The sequence below is a fragment of the Chelonoidis abingdonii genome, chromosome 2 (genome assembly GCF_003597395.2).
Source record: "Chelonoidis abingdonii isolate Lonesome George chromosome 2, CheloAbing_2.0, whole genome shotgun sequence".
NCBI classification, from domain to species: domain Eukaryota; kingdom Metazoa; phylum Chordata; order Testudines; family Testudinidae; genus Chelonoidis; species Chelonoidis abingdonii.
In genome coordinates this window covers 14,137,922-14,161,823 of record NC_133770.1, presented here as the reverse complement: position 1 = coordinate 14,161,823, position 23,902 = coordinate 14,137,922, and the positions used below count along the sequence as shown (strand labels likewise).

Sequence of the window (23,902 nt, the reverse complement as noted above, 5' to 3'; positions counted from 1 at the left end):
TTGCTCCCCATTAACCATGTTGGCTGATAGCTTGCCATTCTGCAGCAAAAACCTGGTTAGATATTCTCCCTCCCCCCCCCCCAGGTAACTGAGAACTACATAAAAGCAGCAGGGTTTTATGCGAGTACAGAGTAAGAAGAGAATTAGAGTTGAAAACACTTACTACAGGAGTTCTGAACCTGTTCTGAGTCATACCTCACCTTAGCATTCTTTTTATTTGGACCTGCCCTCCCACTGTTGTGCCCCTGCTGAGTGCAGGTGAATTAAACTCATACTTGGGAAAGCAAAAAGAACAGGAGTACTCATGGCACCTTGGAGACTAACACATTTATTTGGGCATAAGCTTTCATGGGCTAAAATCCACTTCATCGGCTGCATGCAGTGGAAAATACAGTAGGAAGATATATACACACAGAACATGAAAAAAGGGGTGTTGCCAACTCTAACGAGACTAATCCGTTAAGGTGGGCTATTATCAGCGGGAGAAAAACAACTTTTGTAGTGATAATCAGGATGGCCCATGGGACTTACTGGGGAATGCTAAGAGGGAGAACATGGGGAAGAGGAGAACACGAGCTGGCAGAGAACTGTTCTGCTCCAGGAACTACTGTAAATAAAACATCAAGCTGAGTCCACTGCTGGCTTGCAGACCTCATTCCCAGTATATTACGTGTCTTTGATTCCTCAGGATCTTATGGCTGCTCGCTGGCTCAGCTAAATGCGCGTGACCCTTGTGTGTCCTACATCTTGGTCGCCATCTTTTAGTTTCAAGTGTCCATTTTCACTGGCCCTAATGAAAGGGAATATGGTTAAATACAGCAGAAGGACCCTTTTCAATATTACAGCAGCTTTTCCAGCTTTGCCACTGGCTTGCTGTGTAGCCTTGGGCAGATTGTTTAACATTTAGAACATGAGGATAATGCTACTTCTCCTCTCTGACCAGATTAGGGCACCAGCTCAGGGGCACCAGCTCCTGAGGGTGCTACAAAAAGAAACAGATGGGACTCTATCTGATTAATGGACTGGGGAGCAGGCAGCGAGTGGCTGTATAAAGAGGAGGGACATGACTGTGTGGCAAAGAGCTTTCTCCTGGGGAAGCGGGGAGGAGCTAGTGGAAGCTGGTGAACATTTCTGCCAGTCATCGTACAACTGGATATAGTTTCACGGATAAAAATGAAGCACCAAACACAGCGGTGTTTAATCTCAACTCTTCGGGGAAATTGACCAGAATGCCTGGAATAATATGGATACTAGACAGCAGAATAAAAGCCACTTTGATTCCAGAATAATCAGTATGCTATTCTGGAACAGTGTCTCTATCCAAAGAGCCTTTCTGAAATAGCTATTCCGGGCAATTTCCACATGTGGACAAGCCCATAGCCCAACTCCTATTCCACTCACCCCAAGCACTCTGCAGGAGCAAATCCCACTTGCCCCGTGGCTGCTGAGTGAGCCTGCCTTACCTTGAACCACTGAGAGCACATATTTTTTTTTCAGCTCCTCCCAGCCCCTTCATGCCTTCTCCTTTCCCTGAACAAAATTACAGCTCCTCCTCCACCTTCTCAACCCCTCTTACCAGCATCAGAAGACCAGTGCTCTGCTCAGTAACAGGAAGCCTCATGCTCACATCCCACTTGACCGTCCTGCTGCCCCTGCTTCCTGACACAGGAGCTGTTTTAATCTCCATGGCAGTTGCTGATGCATATTGTATCCCCCTCTAGTTCCCGGACCAATCATGCAGTTAAAGGAAGGAATGAGTAATGGAATGCTGAACAGTGTTACACTGTTCAGCCACAGCATAACCACGTGGCACTTTGTGTGAAATACCTTATTTAAAACTGGCAGAGTATTAAAGGATCTTATAACAAACACCTCTGCTGTGTACAAGCAAGCTCTGTGATAGTCTATCTCTGGTACAGAAGAATGTGGCATGGTGTCAAGAGTAAACTAAACAGAAACAGGAAGGAAAACAGCAACAAAGGTTGCAGGACCTCATCAGCATGTCATTCTTCAATGCCTCAGAGGACCTCAGCTTTGACAAACCTTCAGAATGGACAGACTGGAAACAATATTTTGCAAGATTTTGTGTTGCTACCGAGCTCGGCAAAGAAACAGGAGATATACAGGTATCTTCTTTAATTTTGCAATGGGGAAGCACACAGCATATCTTTAAATCCTATGACTTTACTGCAAACAGTCACAAAGTTGACTAAGAAAGGGTTCTGGCTATGTTTGATGCACACTTTATACCTCAGAAATCTAGTTTATGACAGAGCACGTTCCCACCAGAGAACTCAAGATCCAGGAGAAAACGTTGGTTTAAAAAAAACAACAAAACATGCACAAAACCCAGGCGCTCTCTGCATACATTGGCTAAAAGCTGTGATTTGGGGAATGCAAAACATCAGACAGAGGCTGGTTACTGGGAAGACAACTCAGAACTGCTGTTCTATGTTTGGAAAAAATCTCTCTCTAAAGTAGCCAGATGTGAAGAGAGTAGCCAAACTGGATAAAAAGACAGAAAGAGTTGAGAGACATGTTTACAACAGAAATTACTGTTAGAGAACTCCCAGGTGTCAGGGACCAGAACAGCTGCCAGCCTGCTAACTGCCTTCAAACTCAGTGGCCACCGCCCTGACTGGTTCTTGGTTGAGCAGTCCTGCTTATAAGCCTGACTCCACAGCAGATCAGCCTGTGCTTAGTGCATAGCATGTGCATAGCATGCATACAGCAGCGCTTGCCCTGTTCCAATCCTTGCTTCAGCCTGCTTCCAGTCTCTGCTGCTTCTTGTTCCAGTTCTGCTCCCGCTTCTGTTCCCCTCTGGCTTTGACCCCCAGCTTTGCCTCTGGCTTACAACTCTGATTGGCCCTCTGGCTCTGGCATTCAGCTTCTATTATCCAGTAATAATCCCTAGATTCACCTCTAGCTTACAGCACTCGTTTACCCCCCTGCCCCTGGCTCTGGCATTCGGATTCTGTCCATCCAGTACTGACAATAGGCTTGTTTCCTGGACTTTTCCCACCCTGGACCCAGCTCCAACAGGTGGGCCGCTGAACTCTCACTTTCACCACTAGGCATGACGGCCCAATAGGCAACAGTTTAAGCAGCCCAGTGCAAAGGCTAGGGACCCATCTCACTGTCATGGAGCAACACTTTCCCGACAGATCTGGTAGGGGTCATACAGAGCTTCCAGTCACAGGTGTCCACCCTGCAGGGGCAGAATGTGGCCCTACAAGCCCAGGTGCCTTCACCGGCACGCCCAGCTCTTGCCCCCCAGGAGCCAAAGATCCTGCTCCCAGACAAATTTAGTGGTGATCATGGTCATTTCTGAGATTTCCCAAACCAATGCTGGCTCCTCTTCTTGCTTCACCCCTAATTGATTCCCACAGATAAGGGCTCATCAGTAGCCTGCTCACTGGGGAGGTCATAGCCTAGGCCTCCCCACCCATGGAACAGTCCAGTCCCATCCTGGGCCAGTTGGGGCAGTTCATTTAGGCCACACTGCCTATCTTCAGTGACCTCCCACCACACCCAAACCACTGAAACCGTGCTGCAAACGCTACAGCAAGAGCGTCACTCAGCTGCCCAATGCGCAGCCGAATTCCATTGCCTATCCATGGACACTGTGTGGAATGACTCCACGCAGCATCATCAGTTTTGGATTAAATGATGATATAACGGACAAACCCACACAGGTTAAGCCCCCCTCCCATCTTGATGACCTGATCGACCTATGTGTCAGAACTGATGACCAACTTGCTGAATAATACCATGCACATGGCACAGCCCCTTGCGCCCAGAGAACGCCCCGGCCTCCCATCCCTCACCTGTGCACCCCACACATGCCACGACCCAGAAAACCACTTTATTTGCAAATTATAGGTTCCATTCTCAGTATCACCCCGAAATCCCCCTTGACTTGCCAATGCCCATCACTGCTGATCTCACCACACACATCCATCAAGTACATCAAGAATTCAGGCACTGATTAGAAGAGAGTAGGCCAGTGTACAAGTGCCACACCAACCAACACCATCAGCTGACCTCTAATCTCAAGGTAGGGGATAAGATTTGGCAAAACCTGAGCTCCATTTGCAAAACTGGACCATAAATACTTGGGGCCATTTGCAATTATTGAACAACTTAACTAGGTAACCTTTTGATTCCAGCTGCCAGAACTCCTTGAGATCTACCCATGTTCCACATCTTCCTCCTGAAACTTTTCATCAAGAATCCCTTCCCACAATGCACTACTCCTTCCCCTCCACCGATAGCCATACAGGGCCAAGAGGAATACATGGGCCAGCAGATTCTGGACTCCCACCAAGTCTAGGGATGACTCTAATATCTGACTGGGAAGCCCAGAGGACTTTTCCTGGGAACCTGTGGAACACATCCAGGCCCTGGACTTCCTATGCACCTTCCACTGGGCCTACCCCATGAAACCTGTCCCAGGGTCTCCTGGGAGGCAACCCTGATGGGAGGAGGGTGCTGTCAGAAACCAGACCAGGTAGGAACAACTGCTGGCCTGCTCCCTGACTAACTGTGCTACTAGGCAACCAACGAGCCCAGCTGCATTGCCTTAGAACTCAGGGGCAATAGCCCCGGACTGGCTGCTCGTTGAGCAGTCCTGCTTATAAGCCTGGCCCCCACAGAAGATCAGCTGCTGCTCAACACACATCATGCCCAGAGCTATGCTTGCCCTTGTTCCAGTCCTTGCTTCAGCCTGCTTGCAGTTCCTGCTCATTTCAGTCCTGCTCCAGCTCTGCTCCAGCCCCTGCTTCCCTCTGGCTTTAACCCCCCGGATCTGCCTCTGGCTCACAACTCTGGTTGATCCTGTGGTTTTGGCATTTGGCTTCTGTCCAGGAATGACAGAAGATCCCTAAAAGTGGGGGAGCCACTGGCATCCAAACCATGGCCCTGCCCCCCTTTCCACTGCCTCCTCCTCCCAAGACCCTTCCCCCTGCTCACTCCTCTCCGCCCCTTCCCTCCCTTCCCTCACCCTTATGGGAGGTAAAAAGTGGGAGCGCCATTGCTCCCTAGTCCCCCCTGTTCCAGTGCCCCTGCTTCTGTCACTCTGGGGCCAATTGCTGGTTCCACTTCTCGCTTATGACTCTGGTTAACTTCCCCTCCTCTCCCAGCTCTGGCATTTGGCTTCTGCCTCTCAACTTGTTTCCTGGATTCCACCCATTCTGGATCCAGTTCCAACCAGTAGGCTGGACTCTTGCTTTCACCACTAGGCATGACTGCCCACATCCTGGTCAGCAGTATGGTGTCTAGAACCTAGTGACTGAGTTCATGTCAAACTGGACATCTCCAATTTGACGTAAAGAAAAAGAATTCAGCGCCCAGATCATATGTGATTGAGACTGACAGTGAAGAGTTCAACAGAAACTGTCAAAGACTACAAATTATTCCTCAGGAAGATCAATCAACACAGCAAAAACTCAACAGATTGTGGATGCAGAACAAGGCAACAATGACTCAAATTCCAGACCAACCTCAGCCAGTCCAACTGATGGACAACCAGATGACCAAGTTGTTACACATTTGGGTCATGTAATTAGAAAACCAGTACAATTCAGAGACTCTGAACTTCAAAGACAGTGTGATAGTTTATACAGTAAAAGCTGTGTTATCTGGCACTTTATCAATCGGAAAGCTCTATTAACCAGCATTTCTGATATCTCCCAATACAAATCTTTAATCTAGTAACTGGGACTAGTATACTGCCCAGGAGGTTATGCAATTGCACATTCTGCACTCTACTTTTAGGCAAAAGACATGTCAGCAAGCTGATATCAGGGATTTATTCAAAAAAGCAGCTTCCAGGGTGTGTCATAGGGTCGTTACAGATTCAACCCAATCTCCTACACTGTCTAGAACTACAGTGATAATTGATGTTGATAATGATGACCCTGAGGCACTGCAAGATCCTGAAGTGCCTTCTGAATCATCAAAGACTAAATTATGTTCAATATAGTTGTAGTGTCAAGTGTACGTTTAGTGATCTGGGTGTACGCCATGCGCTGCCCATAGTGATACGTAGCGTCATAAGATAACCTGTACACACCTAAGTGCTTCGAGAAACCAACCACTCTGCAGTGCAGTACTTCTCAATTGGTCCGTGCCTGTCTACTATTTTATACTTTATTCATTTTATTATATTCAAATTCTCTGAAAATTGGTATTCCATTTGTAAGTATAACTCTTAGTCAACTGGAATTATTGACTAACCAGCACCCTGGCCCCATACCTCCAACATGTCGGATAACAAAGCTTTTACTATTATTTCGTATATGTTAGAAATGTAGAACTAGAAGGGAGCTGTAATGGAAGGCTGTTCGGCCACTAGGTGGCACTGTGTGCAAAATACCTTATTCAACTTTAACTTTAGCCATACCTGGCAGAGCATTAATAAATCTTATGATGAAGACATCTGGTATGTATGAGGAAGCTCCGTGACTAGTCCATATCTGGTACAGAAGAACATGACAGAATCGGGATAAATTCCTGACAGGGTCGATCAAGACTTGCTTCAAGCAAAAGTCCCAGTCAGGTTCTGGCACTGGGGCCCCAGGAGTTCCTCCAAAACCTAGGAAGTTAAGCAGCTGGGGACTGGTATTTCCCTAGCGGATAGTCCCCCCATTTTCCACACCCCTGACTCCCTCTCTCATCCCCACAGTCACATTGTTTAGTCTCTTCCCTTCAGAATTAGATCTTGTCAAGCCACCGGCTTGATGATTGACAGTGCAGGGGGGAGGTGGCCGAGTGGTGCATTTCATTCACTGATGGGTCTGAAAGAGCTGGCAGCTCAGTTGGAGACAGCTCCTTGTTTCACCTCAATGCTCAAACACTTTGTGCATTGCAAAGTTTTTCATGAGCTACAAGTCAGGCCTCAGCACTGCTTTGAGGAGCATCAAAGAGGGAAGCAACAGACCCCACCAGTGCCATTTAGCTATGGGTGAAAAGATGAGGGACATAGAAACATCTGCAGACATGTTCTGAGGACTCACCACTGGCTCTCCTTAGCTTCCTCCGTGTGATCCTGAAGCTCTTTGCCACGCGTCTCTGGAAGCAAGAAGCAGAGGATTCCTGCAGTCACTGGAGTGCTTCCAAATATCACCATGGGAATAGCAGGATGGTACTTGTGCAATAGACCAATCAGAGGGGAGATGATGCCACCCACTCTGGATGACATTGAACACAGCCCCACACCAGTCTGCCTAGTAAGAGAGCAAAACATGGAAGGTGTAAACAGCATGCGTTAGAAGAAAGTCTTTGCTTATGAGGATGTCTCCAGGAGTGTAGATCCTTGTTCTAGTTGATAGTTTGGGAAAATCACAGTTCAAGCCTTGATCAGCACCTCGCCTTCCACAAGTGTAGGTAGTGCTAGAGGAGAACTTAGGATCTTTAGCCTTTATAATTTGGGGGGAAATCTCCCATCTTTGCATTACCATTAGAAAAAGCTATAGCATAGATGGGGCTCCAATGTTTGGAGAAAGTTGCTTAAAAACAACCTCTGGTCCTCATTCAGTGAATTCTTGATCACCATGTGTAATTGATTATTGACCTTTCAGTTAAAAATTAGTGGCTTTAGGAATAGGGAATATTAGTGGCCAAAGAAAGGCATTTGCCAAAAAAAAAGAGTAATTGATGAAACATAAACCACCCGTGGGTAAAGGGAAGAAAAAAGCACCAAGTGGATTCTGATTTTAAGGAAAATAGCCAGCCCAGTCCCCATGCTACTAGGCCATGTTGTCTCTCAGGCAGTAAAGGATGCATGTGGTCACCCAGTCTGGTATCGTATCTCAATTCAAAACCATTGCTCCAGAGCCTTAACAAGGACAACATCTCTCATGTTAACTTGTACATCAAAACCTGGCCATTGACCCCTGTCTGTTCTAGAGTTGGGAAACAGGCGGAAATTGCTGTGCAGGACCTGTAAATGTGGACAGAGCTTCTGATCACAACGATCTATTGAAGAAAAGGTTACTCCTTCAGCAGGCCTATATCCAAATCCTCTGTTACCATATTAAAAACTTGTATTAAACCCAGTTCCTGGGCTAAGACTGCATGAAAAAAAAGGATACCTCACCTGATGATGGTAGGGAACAGCTCTGCAGAATACACATAGGAGATAGAAAAAGAGGCTGCGATGGCAAACTTCCCTATCACCGCCAGCGTCGTGACCACCACCGGCAAATCTAGTGGCAAAAGGAGATGATTTTATACAAAGCCCATATGGGAGGTTAGCTCAGTTTGCGCAGCTCCACATACACCTGCCAGGAAGAAAAGCTATTATACATGTACAGAAGACGGTGAGAGCTCCACTAAGGAGCCCACCTCCAATGGGCATCACCATAACCAGGAACAAAGGACGGTTCTGCTCTGAAAAGTGACTCTGTACACATGGCATCTCCACCTTTATTGTACCTTACTGATCAAATGCACTCAGTGTACCAAGTGCAAAGACCTTTGCTCTAACTGCCAGCCCTACAAACTCACCCTGGATTTGGAAAGGTAAATGGAGTTTTTTTCCTTCTGATCATCATAAGCATTTATCAAAGGTGCCACAGACCAGATTACACCCTCAATTACACTTGTGTAGCCCTGTTGCCTTAAGATTATATGTACTTATTTATTCCTGTGTAACCCCCTCTGCCTTCACGTTGCTCCCTCGATGGCACCTGTGCAGCTCCACTACCTTCAGATTAGGCCCTTGGTGACATCTGTGAAGTGAAGGGTAGAATTTGACCTTGCAATAAAATGTTTGTAATTCCATAGATGATTTATGAGTCAGATTAGAATCCAGCTCCCACAGCCAAGCTGGATCGGCAGAGCTAACAGCTATGAAATTTTAGTTTGGGAACTGAAGTCAGTAAATACAACTTGAGATGCACCCAGGAAGCTGATCCCTGGGTTAAGAAGGAATCAGTTGTATACAGTCACTTGCCAGATCAGAGCCACATTTTACAGAATCCCCAAAGTTTCATGGACACATAGGAGTGAAAGGGCCCTCAAGAGGTCATCTAGTCCAGTCCCCTGCACTCATGGCAGGACTAAGTATTAGGACTAAGTATTTCCAGTGCAACATCAGCCAACTGCCAATTAAAGGCAAACCTCTATTAGATGATCAGTTGCAGCAGTTCCCTGAGACAGTTACTTAAGATAATTTATGCTGTAGACTTTCCAGAAGCCAGACAGAGAGGTGCAGTGACTCACACTAGTGCAATCAATCAAGTTCGGCCTACAGCTGACTTCAACAGAGTTGCTCCAGGATTGAATTTATGATGATACTTGATACTTCAGAAGGGGATTTTCAAAAGGTACACATGAGAATTAGATGCTCCCACTTCCAGTTGACTTTCAGAAGAAGCAGTGTGCAAAACTGCCATTGTGCCTTTGAAAATCTTTCCTTGAATGTCCTTTATTTGAAAAACCCTGACAGGTAACTAGCCCAGGGGAATTCAGATAGTCTAATCTACCCAGGCAACTCTTTGTCACTACTGAAATCTCTGGCTATGCAATGAACCCCAAGCATTGCTTAAGGATGAAGCAGGAACACAATGTTGTTCAATGGAGCTTGCTTGCAAGGAAGGGGGAAATTTAAAGAGCCAGAGAGAGAAAAAAGTAACACTGAGAAAATTCAGCTTATCATTGGCCAGTCAGGTGCCATCTCCAGAAAAGGTGGCTCAGACACTGAAAGCAAGTGTTAGGAGTCAATAGAGAGGGCCCCAGTCAGCTGAGCTATGGAAGGAAAGAAAATGGAGTACAAAAGGAAAGTGTCTGGGACTCGACTGTTCCAGGTACCGGGTGGGTTGAGCTGCACTCCAGGGACTTGCTGTTTACCTTTTGGGATGCAGGTGATGATGAGACACGTGGCTCCGCCCAGGAGCAGAAAGCAACCCTGGCATTTCTTCCTCCCAAACCACTGCAGCAGGAAGATACAGCCGAAGCGAGCTGGTATTTCAACAGCCCCGAACACAAGCTGCGTCAGGTAAATGTCCAAGCCAAAACTCCCCACATTAAGGCTGAGTCCATAGTACACCAGGCTGTTCACAAACCTGAAAGCAAAGCAGAGCAGAGTGTATTTATCTCTGAGTGTGGTTAGCCTAGAGGATCCTAGTTTCCATAGCGATGAGAAATACCCACTAGTCACATCTGCACTGGCACATTTAATTTATCATTGCTACAGCTGCATAGGTTTGGGCTGTGATCTTGGGAGATCTCACAAGGTGAATAGGGTCAGATGAAAGCTCATTAAGTGACTACAAAATTTCCATGGACCAAATCTGCACACACAGAAATCCCTTAGTTTTTTAAATAGCTGTTTGTGATAAGGTATACAAACCCCACACTGGGCAACAAGGGGTTAAAGGATTATTTTGGGCCCTGTCGGCCCCACCCTGCCACACCTGCAGCAAATGCTCCATCTGCTGGAGCAATTAAAAGACAGAGAAACAGCTCATTTGGGCCACAGTGTGAGAAGAGAGCAGACCTGTAGCCACAGCTCCAGTAGTGGAGAGCAAAGGGAAGCCTGAAGTCTCTGACACAGCTGCCCAAAGGGACCCTCCCTGAGGAAAGGGAGGACCCACCACAGAAACAATCAGAGGGAAGTACCTCTCTTGCCCTGCCTGTGGATCCTGGACATTGGTAATCTCCTCCCCACAACCGTCCGGCCAATCACGGAGTGCAGCCTTAACCACTAGGGCACGCTTCCCTACCATACCCCAAGTGAGGACCATTACACTGTTATAAAAATAGAGTAACGTTTGGACAACTTACCAGGCATAAGCCATAACTAAAGTCACTTTCCTCAGGCGTTTCTTCAGGAAGAGATCCAGAATATTTCCAGACTTAACCTTCTTCTCAAGCATCAGCTTCAAAATTCACAAGGCAAAAGGGTCAAGACATGAAACAGAAACCAATGGCCTGATCCAATTCATACTGAAGACTTTCACCAATGTCAGGGAAGTGGATGGGACCCAAAAAGTATTCTGATTATGAAAGGTAGAGCACCGCAGTACACGACATGCGGGATTTACATGACCAAAGTCTGTTTTTCCGATTGCAATGTTTCGGTCATGAAGGACATTTTCTGACAAGTCAGTTTTGGGAAAATGTGGTAGAAATGTTGGGTTTGGTGTTTGGCTTTGGTTTTTGTTTGTTTTTTTGCAATGCGATGAAGAGAAGAAGCACTGAAATATCCAACAAATTTCATGGCATTTGAGCAAACATCTGAAGAACCATTGTATAGCTTGAGAGCCTATGTACAACGAGTTTGGACACCATGGATGGACCACAGGATAGCGAGAGCCCAAGAATGTGCTAAAATGTTGTCCGTTTCCCTGATCTGCTTTCTACAATATACAGCCTTGAGTAGAGACAGCTGGAATGACCGTTCCATGGTAAGTTCCAAAATTTCAACAACAAAAAAAATAGTTTGAAATGGAATGAAAACTGCAATTTCAGAATCTCCTGTGGATCAGGAATCCCAAAACAACATTTTCATTTTGATCTTTTCTAAATGTTTCCCAGGCTGTCCAAGCTGCCCAGAGCCTAGGAGCCAGGTCTCCCAAGGCTTTGAGGCTGCCAAAGAGCTGTGAGCCTAGAAGCTCTCACTCATCATCAGCCAGCCTGATGTGCTGCCCAAGAGCCGAAGACCCTGGAAGTCCCCATTCTATGGCATTGTGCTTGGCAGGCTGCCAAAGAGCCAGGCAGGCAAATTGGCAGGAAACCAGGCTGGTGTTGAAACCTGCCTGGCAAGCAGGGTCCCATCAGAAACCTGCCTGGTCTTTCTTGCTCCTTTATTTTTGTTAGACTGTGTCTGGCACAGGTTTTGTGTCCAGCTGCAACACTGACCCATGTAAGATTTATGTGCTATATCTGCATCATTCAAATTATCATTATTAATCATCGGCTGGAGTTGCAACAAACTCATGGGCACAAATAGGCACTGCAGGCCCCAGCTGAACTGTGCACTTCCTGATCCAAGGACAAAATCCAGGATTTCAGAAACATAGCCCTCAATCCTATGAGCTAAAGGTCAATTCCTTCCATTAGCCATCGCTTGTGATTGAGGATTTCATCCTTTGTAGGTCGACCACTAGAGGGCAAAAGTCCTGTGCATCTGACCAAGCTTAATGCTGTACCCAGCAAATGACAAAGTCACACAGCTGCGCACTAGTGGGACCATGTCGGCTCATACCCAAAATAAAACCAGATGATATAAATACAATAACAGTTTTGAATTTGGGAGAAGTTAAAAATCCTTCTTACATTTAGGATTAAAATGTAAAAGTACTGGGGCGGGTTACGGAAAAGTTCATCGTTCGCGTACATCTCCATACTGTGCCCTGGCATAGAATGCCCTCCTTGGATTGGTCTGCAAAGGCCACTCCCACTCCTCATTAAGACCCAGCTCTGCCATGGCACCTATATGGAATCATTCAGTCACTGATGTCTTGAAGGCCAGGTGGGGATAGTTAACATTCCCTTTATTTACAATAATCAAAACAAAGTGTGAAGGTAGGTATAAAGCCCTCATCCCTATTTGGCCAACACAAGGAATTGAACTTGGGACCTCCATAACTAAAAACACGAGCCACTACAGCTTGAACTAAAGATCCAGCCTCTTTACCTGCTCATGTGACAGGTTCATATTCTCTGTGGGTTGGTCACAGCGTGCTGACACTAACCAATGGGCTATGAATATATGCATATAAAACTTGTACATTTGTATCCCTGTTCCACTCCTTCAGCATGGGATTTGTTTTATTAGATAGTAAGCTCTTTGGGGGAGGGCCCATGTGTTTGGACAGCACCTAGCAGAACAGGGCCTGATCTTAATCTGGGCTTCTTGGTGCTACTGAAACAGTAACATGAAGGAAAATACAACATATAAGTTACATTCTCTGAGGGACTAAAATCAATAAAGGAATAAAAATTGACACAGTTCTACCTCCGGCAAAATGATATCAATCAGCAATTGCAATTTTATTGACTGTTCCTTTCTGTTGTTTCAACAGAAGGTCTTTGATCCTTTGATATCACACATGCATGATTTGGCTGGTGGTCATGGGGTTCAACATGGCCAGCCATGAAATTTTTGCCAAGTCCAATGGAAGGGACTTGCAAGTTTCGATTACTTTACTCCTGGGGGAATTCTGCATCACTGTGCAATGTATAATTGGCACAGAATTAATGTTCTGCTCAGAATTTCATTCCCCCCGTAACAGTTGGTGCTGCAGAGCTTTTGGCTGCCCTGGGTGTTGCTGGACCCAATTGAGTCTGGCTCTCCAGCTCGCAAATACTGGGCACTGCAGGGATACAGGGGAAGGAGTAGCTGGAGGGTTCCAGGAAGTTGCAGTTCCCAGCATGTCCTGAAGGAAGAGGCAACATTCAGGAAACTCTTACTCTCTGGATCCCTGGCGGGGAGGGACGTGGGTGTCTGTTGGGGAGGGCGTTCTGCAGCTTGGCTCTGGAGTGTAGTGAGTGTGGGTGTCTGGGCTGTGGTGGAGCGTGGCTGGGCTCTGGGAGGTAGAGGGTACAGTTGTCTGCGACCAGAAGGGACGAGTTTTCTCCCAAGATGTGACCAGCTGACGCATGTTACACACCCAGACTGACACACCCAACAAAAGCATAACAGACAAATAGGAACTGAGTTGTTGTAGGAGTTCCTTTAACATTCTATTTCTGGGGGAATGTTTTTTGTTCTTTGTATTGTTACAGACATATTTGCTGAAAGAGGTGTGATTATACTGTGTTATTTTGACAAAATAAGCAGAATTTTGTACAATTTTAAAGTATTGTGCACAGAATTTTTAATTTTTTGGCCAAAATTCCACCCAGGAGAAATGACTTGCAGGACTTTTAAGGGCAGTGCAGTCACACCCTTATGGAGCACCTACAAATGACACATCATATGAACAAAATCTCTGAAGTTCTCTTCCCCACTTTTGGTAAACAGGAGAAAATATTAGGGGCTTCCCTAAGCACAAGATGATAAGATGACTTCACAAGTGAGGATTGTTTGCTCATATGAGATGTGAGAATATTCGGATAATTCTGTTTGTAGAGGGAGATTTTAAAAAATTCTTAAGGAATTTAGACATAGCAGTCCCACTGGCTTGAGACATGTGCACCTAAATCCAGTAGGTGCTTTTGAAAATCTCCCCCCTGTATTTTGGGTTGTTTGCTCGAAGACAAAGAGAAATTCACCCAAGAGTTGCTTACCAAAAAACACCTTTTTTATGGTCTATATAACACTGAAAAATAAGGCCTGAAATACTCCCTGTCTCAGGATTTATTACCTGATCAAGCAGTTCTGGAGGGATGGTCCGTCTATTCACAGATGCTGCCTTTTGAAGTAGGTTTTTGGCTTCCTTTATCTTCTCTTTTGTCATGAGCCACCGAGCAGATTCTGGAAGGACCCTACAAAGCATGTGAATTCCAAAGAGTTCTTTGCTATCAAAACCCCAGTTACCCACTTAACTTCATCCACTTGATGCATCTTCCATAGCAGTAAAATATATTTGACGACGTGTGTTTACTACAGGAGATGTAATTCTTCTGAGGCACTATGGCTTGTGTGTATATGGGTTGTTTTGTTTCAATCGAAATAACATTACTGTAGTGCCAAGATTTTCAAATCTTGGGGCCTAAAGTTAGGGACCTACATAAAAGTGGCCTGACAGCCAAAAATGCTGGGGGCCCAGCAGATCCCATTAACTATGTATAAACCTTTACAAGATATGGGTTATATTGGGAAGGACCAACCCTGCAATGTGTAGATGAATCCATTCTGTAAAGCCCATGTATAACCTGGATCACAAACAACACTGCAATGCTTGAGAAAAGCTCTCTGGCAAATGCACGCTTACCATATGTAAAAGAAAAGGCAAAATACAGGGGCAGATCCAGCAATCTGCAGCAATCTCCAGTTGCGAACGCCATAAGCTAAACCAGCCAAAACCATGATTCCAATGGAAAAGCAGCACTGGGTAACAATTACTGGATGTGACCGGTAGGGGACTCCAACCCATTCAGTACCTAGAGACAGTAACACAGATTGAACTGCTGAGAATCCTAATGATTCAGCACCATTTAAAGGATTTTTTTTTCTATTCCAGACTCAATCCACTTTCATTTGGGGAATGTTATCTAGTAGCTGGAGTAAGTACTCTGGGATTTGGCCACTGGGTGACCTTAGATAAGGCTTTCAAAACTGCCTAGTGACTTTAGGGGCTTCCATTTCCGAATGTTCAGAGTCATTTTAAAGGGGTCTGATTTTCAGCAGCTGTGTGCTCAGCACTTTTTGAAACTTGGACCTCTTTAAGTTGACGCTTGTTAGGCACTCAAGATTCACTGGTCATGTTTGAAAATTTCTGCCATAATCTCTGAGCCTCAGTTTACACATCTGTAAAATGAGTATAAATAATGATAATAATAATTCCAGTACTGGTAAGAGATAGAGAATCTGTTTAATAGATGCAGTTGTAAAATTTTAGACAGGTAAGGAGGGGTGTTGGAGGGGATGGGGAGAGCGTGGGGGCCCCAGGCTGGGGCGGGGTGGGAAGGAGTCACATGGAGAGTCACTTGAGGAGGACACATGCCCCCACTTGTGTCCCTCCCATGAGTGCAGTACCAGCAAGAAATTATTTCTACTTGCACCACTGGAGATACTAATGATAAACCAAGCACAAATAAACAACATAATAAACATCTCCAACTAAAAGCTCCTATGCTTTCTGCCCACCTCCCATCAACTATGTAAATACCCAGGACAGATTCTCCTCTTTCCTCCACTGGTGTCACTCTCCTGACTTTAATGTGATTACTCCTGATTTACACCAGGGCGAGAGGAAGATCAGGCCCACTGTATTTCAAGCAACATTAATTTGGTAGTAAATTTTTTTAAAACATGTAGCATGTAATTGTGCCGAGCATTTGTCCATGGGTTATTTTCATTGCCATTTGTCAGAGCACTTATACTGCATAGCTAAAACATCTCTAGCAGTGAGGGAGTCTTACCTAAAGCCAGGACGCCTATAAAGATTCCAGATACAGCAGCACCCACAAGACATCTCAAGATGACGTAGACATAGAAATTTGGCACAAAAGCTGCTCCAACACCAAATGTCCCCATTACAAGCATGGAAAGCAAAATGATGGGACGCCGCCCAATCCTAGGGGAGGAAACGTTTTCGTAAATCTCTGAGGCTACTGTCAGCTTTCACTCCTAATACAGCAGCTAAGGCACCTGGATACCGTAGTGATAGTCATCAGTGAAAGAACTTGGCTGGATACACTAGTTGATATAGTGCAGAAATCGTTAATATAGTTAAAATGGGATTGCTGCAACATCCAAGTTCTGGCCAAGATTATCTGAAGTGACAAGTGATTTTGGGTGCCCAAAGTGGGACGCCTTTAAAAGGCCTCTTTAAGGTGTGTCAAGCCGGTCACCCAAAACTTGAGGCAGTGGGGCCTGGGGGACAGAGCATTGGACTGGCAATCAGGAGCCCTACGTTCTATTCCTGACTCTGTGACAGGCAGGAGGACCTGGGCAAGTCACTTCACCAGTCTGTGCCTCAGTTTCTCCATCTATAAAATGGGGAGAATAATGTATAGCTGATATTTACAACACCATCCTCTCCATCAGACACATGTTCAGTTCACCCCACTTCTGAATTACCCTCTGCATCCTCCTGTCTTAGAGAATTTAAACTCTTTAGGGCAGGGGCAGATCTTTATTTTTATGGCACAGTGCACCTTCAGCAGTAAATAATAATAAAACTTATGGTAGGTTCTGAAGCCCATTCTAAACATAAGAAAGGGTCAGAGCAGTGAGCACTTTGCCTGCTTTAGGGAGCATGGGAACACAAGTAGAAGAATGGGTTTGAGGAAGAGTGGGCAGCAGGAAATTGTGAGGAGACTAGTGAGGTTGACATGGCTAGGGCTGGGGTAGGAAGAAATTCAGACAATGCCCTCCCCCAGCAGTGGCAAAGCAAGGTCCCACAGAGCCCTGGTGCAAGAATAGGTTAGGGGCTCCATTTCCATTTCTGAAATCGGCCTCATTCCAGCTTCCCCCATTCCTGCAGATCTCTCCACAGCCCAATCCAGCTCTCCCATCCCCCACCTCCTGCCTAGGTCCCCCACCTCTCCAATCCATCCATCCCATCCCCCACTTCCTGCCTAGCTCTCGAATGGCCCCAATCCATCCATCCCATCCCCCACTTCCTGCCTAGCTCCATTAATCCTAATCCAGCCCTCCCATCCCCCACCTTCTGCCTAGCTCCCCCACAGCCCTGATCCAGCCGTCCCATCACCCCAATCCTGCCTAGCTTCCCCACACCACAATCCAGCCCTCCCATCCCCTATCTCCTGCCTGCCTTCACCAGAGCCCCAATCCATCCCTCACATCCCTTACTACCTGCCTAGCTCCCCCATGGTCCCAGTCCAGCCCTCCCATCCCCCACCTAGTTCCCCCACAGCCCCAGTTCAGCCCTCCCACCCCCCCACCACCTGTCTAGCTCCCCCACAGCCCCAGTCCAGCCCTCCCACCCCTCACCTCCTGCCCAGCTTCTCCGCAGCCCCAGTCCAACCATCCTGTCCTCCACCTCCTGCTTAGACTCCCCCCTCCACAGCCCCAATCCAACCCTCCCATCCACCCAATCCTGCATAGTTCCTCTACGGCTCCGATTCAGCCCTCCCTGTGACACTCCGTACCGCGGGGGAACACCCTACACCGCCAAGTTCATCTTTATGAAATGATGGTGTGGTATTCAGTGCAAAGTTTGCCGTGTTGGGTGTCTTCGGAAGGCTCACAATGCACTGAGCATGGTGCATCCGATGAAGTGGGTATTCACCCACGAAAGCTCATGCTTCAATACGTCTGTTAGTCTATAAGGTGCCACAGGACTTTTGAGCATGGTTGCTATAGTGATGTTATAGTAATTGGTACAATAATGTTGCATTGAGGTTACAGGTTATAATTTCATGTATATAGTTAAAAGGCTGAATATATATCCTCGGGGCTTAAAGCAAGCCTATGCAAAAACTCTCCAAGAACAGAGAGGCAGTTCACACCTCATTAGGGCATGGATGGGACAAACCCATCCCAGCCTCACAGGAACAGTGGACACTGGCTTAGGCAGCAACAAAAGTCTGTTAGACCCTCGAGGGAGTCACACCCTTCCTTTGGGGAGTTTGGGACTGCAATGAGGTAATGCTCACCTGACTCTAGGGGAGGCAAAGCCAGGAGGAGAGAAAGGACATGATAAAAGGGAGAACCATTTTGCCATGCTCCCTCTCTTCCACCTACATCTACAGACACCACCACCACCACTCGACTGAAACGCTGATCAAAGAGGAGAGCCTGACTGAAGAGCCAGCCTGTGGTGAGCAGCATCTAAGTTTTTAAGGACATTGAAAGTGATAAGATCCTCTCAGAATGCATTTTGCTTTTATTTTATTTGACCAAATCTGACTTGTTATGCTTTGACTTATAATCACTTAGTTAGTAAATCTGTTTGTTTATTCTACCTGAAGCAGTGTGTTTGGTTTGCAGAGACTCCCCTTGGGACAACAAGCCTGGCACATATCAATTTCTTTGTTAAATTGACAAACTTTCATAAGCTTGCAGCGTCCAGTGGACATAACTGGACAGTGCAAGATGGAGGTTCCTAGGATTGTTTCTGGGACCGAAGATATTGGCTAGTGTCATTCGCTTGCAAGTAGCTGGGAGCAGCATACATGCCAGAGGCTGTATGTGAACAGCCCAGGAGCGGGGGGTCTCACAGTAGAGCAGGGTAAGGCTGGCTCCCAGAGTCAAGGATTGGAGTGACCTAGCAGATCAGCGGTCCAGATAACACCAGAGAGAAATGTCACACTCCCATCCCCCACCTCCTGCCTAGCCCCAATCCACCCCACCTAGCTCCTCCACGGCATAATCCAGCCCTCCCATCCCCCACCTTCTGCCTGGCTCCCCCATGGCCCCAGTCCAGCCCTCCCATCCCCGCCACTCATGCCTAGCTCCCTCACAGCCCCAACCCATCCCTCCTGTCCCCCACCTTCTGCCTATCCCCCAAGTCCCAATCTAGCCCTCCCATCCCCCATAGCCCCAGTCCTGCCCTCCCATTCCTCACCTCCTGCCTACCCCCCCAGTCCCAGTCTAGCCCTTCCATCCCCCACAGCCCCAATCCTGCCCTCCTGTCCCTCACCTCCTGCCTAGCCCCCTCAGTCCCAGTCTAGCCCTCCCATCCCCCACCTCCTGCCTAACTCCCCTACAACCCCACTCCAGCCCTCCCATCCCCCACCTCCTGCCTAGCCCCCACATTGCCCCAAACCATCTCCTGTCCTCCACCTCCTACCTAGCTCCCCCACGGCCCCAATCCAGCCCTCCCATCCTTCACCTCATGCCGAGCTTTCCTCTAGATCCTTCATGCCCCATCACTCCCCGTCAACCACCGTCTCCAGCCTCCTTCAGTCTATCCTGTCGCTCCCCCAGTCCCAATCCAATCAGCTCCCAGGCCCTTTTAGCTCTCTTCCTGACCCACATTTCCCTGACCCATCCTCCCCCAAGCCCCATTTCAGGCCCTCACAAGCCTTCCCCCAGACCTCCCCACTTGGCCCCCTTCAGCTTCACTCCAATACCCACCACACACCCCCACAGCTTCCCAAGCTCTGATCCAGAACCCCTGAGTTCCACTCCAACTTCCCCAATCCAGCCTTCCATCCAGTTCTTCTTCAACCCTCCTGTCCCACTCCCCCCACAGCCCCACTCACAGTGGCTGATGCTTAAACCTTGCACTCCATCTCTAGGAGATCCAAATCTAACCTACAGGGCACAGAAGTGCCAAGGCCTAGGGATCTGGGCTCCAGTGTTATAACCTCACCAGCCTTTACTCCCAGGCTCTATGCAATACGCCCCAAAGCGAGGTTATGTTGCTGGCTTTGCACAGGTAACTGCAAGTGGATTTTCTCTCTCTTTACCTGTCACTTAAGGAACCAAAGACCACAGCTCCAAGGAGAAGTCCTAGCATGTAAATGGATTGGGAGATGTCATTTAGCTCTTTTCGGTCACATACCAGGTCAAACTGAAAGAAGGAAACAAAGTAGGTTTTATTTTAAAAGGGCTTGAATTTGGTGGCTGGATTCATGACATGCTAGCAGCACAAACATTCCCAGAGAGAAAAGGAGATTAAGGTACCTGGCCTATAACGCCAAAACCACCATTCACCTATTACAGCTCCACCCCAGTCAGCACCTAGGGTTGCCTGAGAGGCTCTGATGTGTTCATAAGTAATACAACTCCAAATAGCACAGACGTACCTGATCATTCAGTCCCTCTCCCACTCACTGCAGGATTACCCCAAGCAAAGAGGCTTTGTGGAGAAACTATCCCATCACAAGGGATCTCATTGTCACAAAGCTTTTCCCAATATTCCACCTTCCATAAATTCATCCCGATACCCCTCATTACACTGCTGCAATAAGTGCCATGGTAAATAGTTCCTCTCCCTTCTTGGTATTAGATCCCTTCAGGGAGGCATAAACCACTCTCTCTCTCTTTTTCTTTTTCCTTTTTGACTCTCCCCTGACATCTTCAGCCCTCAGATCCATTTCAGTTGCTCTTTCCTGAGCTTCCTGCATTTGTTAACACGATAACAAGCGGAGCTGGTCAAAAACCAAAAGCAACCTCAACATGTATTTTGGAAAAACAATGGTTTTGGGGTTGTTGTTGTTGTTTGTTTGTTTTTTTGAAGATTTCAAAAAGCACTCATAGTTTGTTTATCCAAAATTCTGTTCAAAATTGTTAAGCTTCTCCGTTTCTTCCTTTTTCCCCCTTTTCTGCTTTGTCACAGAAAAAAGCAAAGTTCATCATTTTAGTTAGAACAGGAAAGCTAGAGCATACAATATTCTAAATATTGCACAATGGACTTTCCATTAGAAAAATGTTACATAGCTGCCATCAATAGTTTGTGCATATAGGAAAATATGTAAAGACGACAAAGCATGGACTTAGAGGTATAGTTTTTGCAAGGCTCTGGCTAGTCTCTCTTGTTTTGGTAAAGCCCAATTCTTCAGTTACATAGTTTTATGACCTCCTACACATCCTTGCACAAAGAAAAGCAACAACGGAGACCTAGAAGTCACAGTTTGTGTCACAGAAATTGTGGGCATGATTAACCTACAGCTTCATTCCTACAATGGGCATTTGTGCAAGGACAGAGACAAGCTGAAAACCAGCACTAGCTCCATCTATCAATCTATGACATTTACACAGCCCCATCTCCATGGTATCGGAGCACCTTGCAAGCTTTAATAGCTGTAGCCTCACGCCATAGCCCTGTGAGATGTGCTTTTGTTCCATTACATGCAGATGGAGAACTGAGGCATAGAGTACGTCTACACTGAAAATTAAGGTCTAGTTGTAGCAAGGGCAGCCATGCCCATGAGAGCTTTAATCTAGCTAACATCGTAACAATAGTAGTGAAGATGTGGTGGCATGGACCCACAGCAACCCGGGTACCTATCCAGGTTCCCCCATGGTCCAGTACTGGAGCTCCTAGTCCATGCCACCACTACTACTGCTATATGCACTAGTTAGACTAAAGGTAGCGCAGACATGCTTAGCCATGCTACAATTACACTTTCATTTGCAGTGTAGATGCACCCTAAGTGCCTTGCACTGGGTCAAACCAGATGTTTGCAGTAGAGGAGGAACTGTAGCTAGATCCCCCATGGGCTAGAAGTGCTCTAACCACTGAACAATGCTTCCTCTTTCCTTTCTGCCTGGCTGCTAGCAAACTGCAAACACTAATGGCTGCTCTACACCTAATAGCTGCATTCGTTTAACAAAAAATTGGCATTTAAATAACCAGACTAAGCTCAATCGATATAATTCAGGTGTAAACCAATCTATGTGCATCCACACGATTGGGCTGGTTTAAATTGATTTAAAATCCAGCATATCCATTATGTGGAGACAATCCCCAGGGTGCGTGAACGCTTTCAAATCAGCATGATCCTTAGCAATAAATATAAGCTCAAAATGCAGTTACAAACCTGAGTCACCAACGTTGGGGTTTGTTCTGAAGAATAGACCCACCCCTCCTGGCACTTCTTAGTGACATTAAGGCCGTATTCTACGACGGAGTCAATATCCCAATTCACAGGAGTGTACATGAGGCATTCTTCATAAGATCCCTGTGTGTTCCTAGGGATAGTTAGGTTCAGCAGCTGTTCCTCAGTCAGGTTTGGGCTAATGGCATAGATCCAGCTTGTCTTACAGTGATGAGGCACATCCAGAACCATGAACACTTGGCCAAACATGGGAAAAGCCGTTAGAAAGTTTGCAAGGCTGAGCATCAGCACCAGCCATTTTTGAAATGGTCCCAAATCTCCTATGGCGCTGATAATATCTCCAAAGTTTGTCATTGTTTGCTTGTCTAATGGTGGAGTGTAGCACGTTAGCTTTTTTTACATTGGCTGAAGTTAATGTTTAAACTCAATGTGACTCAAAAAAATTATCAGCTAAGACAACATGAGATGTTGTTGCATGCTCCATGCTCATGTCAGCCTAATGAAATATGTTTTTAATCTTCAAGCATGTACTTTGTAACCCACTCATTACTATCCACACTTCACATGCAATAGCGAAGGGTCTGTTAGCATTTCCACAGCAAATAAAACCAAGACACACAAAAGTTGAACTTGTTATGACTTTAACTGGCTTCTGAAGGCAGAAGCTTTGGCAAAATGGATGGAACTGGAGAGCATTCGTTGGGATTTTCCAAAGCAAAGCAGAGGATTTAGCCACACATGTGATGGAGTTGGACCCAAAAAAACCCTGGATCCGAACACTGATCTAATTCTAAAGGTTTAAGAAGAGAAAGGAAGGAACATTAGGCGCTAGCCTAGGATGTGTGAATTCTGGGTGCAAGTCCCTGCTCCGCCACAGAGTTCCTGTGTCTCAGGGCAAGTCTATAGTACCGCACTACATTGGCACAGCTGTAGCATGTCTGGAGAAAATACACTATGCCAATGGGAGAGGCGGAAGCTATGTTGGTGGAACAGTGTCTTCCATGACATAGCACGGATGGACCCTGTTATAAGTCGATGTAATTTACAGCCCTCAGAGAGGGGTTGGTGGGTCGTTTTCTTACCCCTAAGTGATGTAAGTTACATTGACTTAAGCAGTAGTGTAGCCCAGCCCTTAGAGATATGAGTGAAATAAACAGTTGGACAGATAGAATGTGTGTTGAAGGCTGTTCGCTTTAAATATACAAGTGATGCTGGTGCCTGACTATACTGAGCATCCACAGGATTGGATATAGACCTAGTGTGGCTCTCTTAAGGACACGTTTCCAGCAGATCTATTTATGCAAGTCCTAACACGCTCCTCCTCCTTTTCTGTGTTACTCTGGACAGCAGAGCTTGCTTTGAACCAACAGAGATGGGTCACGACTGACAAACAGAATTGTGGCTCTGCACCAAGTTGTTTCTGTAAGAGTTCAAGGTTCCATTGATTGATTGCCCAGATTGTGATGATCCCAGCTAAGGACAAACATTTTACAAATAAACTCTCCCACGCTGTGTACCTTACGGCGCAACGGGGTCCACCAGTCAAACACCAACACCACCCTTATCTTGCTGTGCATCCTCTATCACCACCAGAGACTGATCCGAAGCCCACTGAGGACAATGGAAGAACTCCGGCCAACTTCAGTGGGCTTTAGATGCTTTCAGTTAAGACATTGGACAGGGATTTGCGGCTTCTGGTTGTTGGATATTTAGCCTAAATGGGAACTGTTGGAAGCTTAGTTCATTTGAAAATCTGGCCCATAGCATTGAGCAGTCAGGGAAAATGTGCCTCCTGTAGCATGCAGTGTTAATG

General features: G+C 46.4%; 1 protein-coding gene across 1 annotated transcript; it reads right to left on the bottom strand.

Annotated features, from left to right (window-relative positions):
• Positions 1-714: 714 nt before the first annotated feature.
• Positions 715-22,443, bottom strand: LOC116826960 (solute carrier family 22 member 13-like). Its single transcript, XM_032784037.2, has 10 exons — positions 22,072-22,443; positions 19,996-20,099; positions 16,036-16,190; positions 14,886-15,054; positions 14,316-14,436; positions 10,789-10,883; positions 9,853-10,067; positions 8,099-8,207; positions 7,017-7,226; positions 715-790 (listed from the first exon to the last, which is right to left on the bottom strand). Exons 1-10 carry the CDS (start codon positions 22,441-22,443, stop codon positions 715-717), a joined length of 1,626 nt encoding a protein of 541 aa, XP_032639928.1.
• Between the last annotated feature and the right edge of the window lie 1,459 nt (positions 22,444-23,902).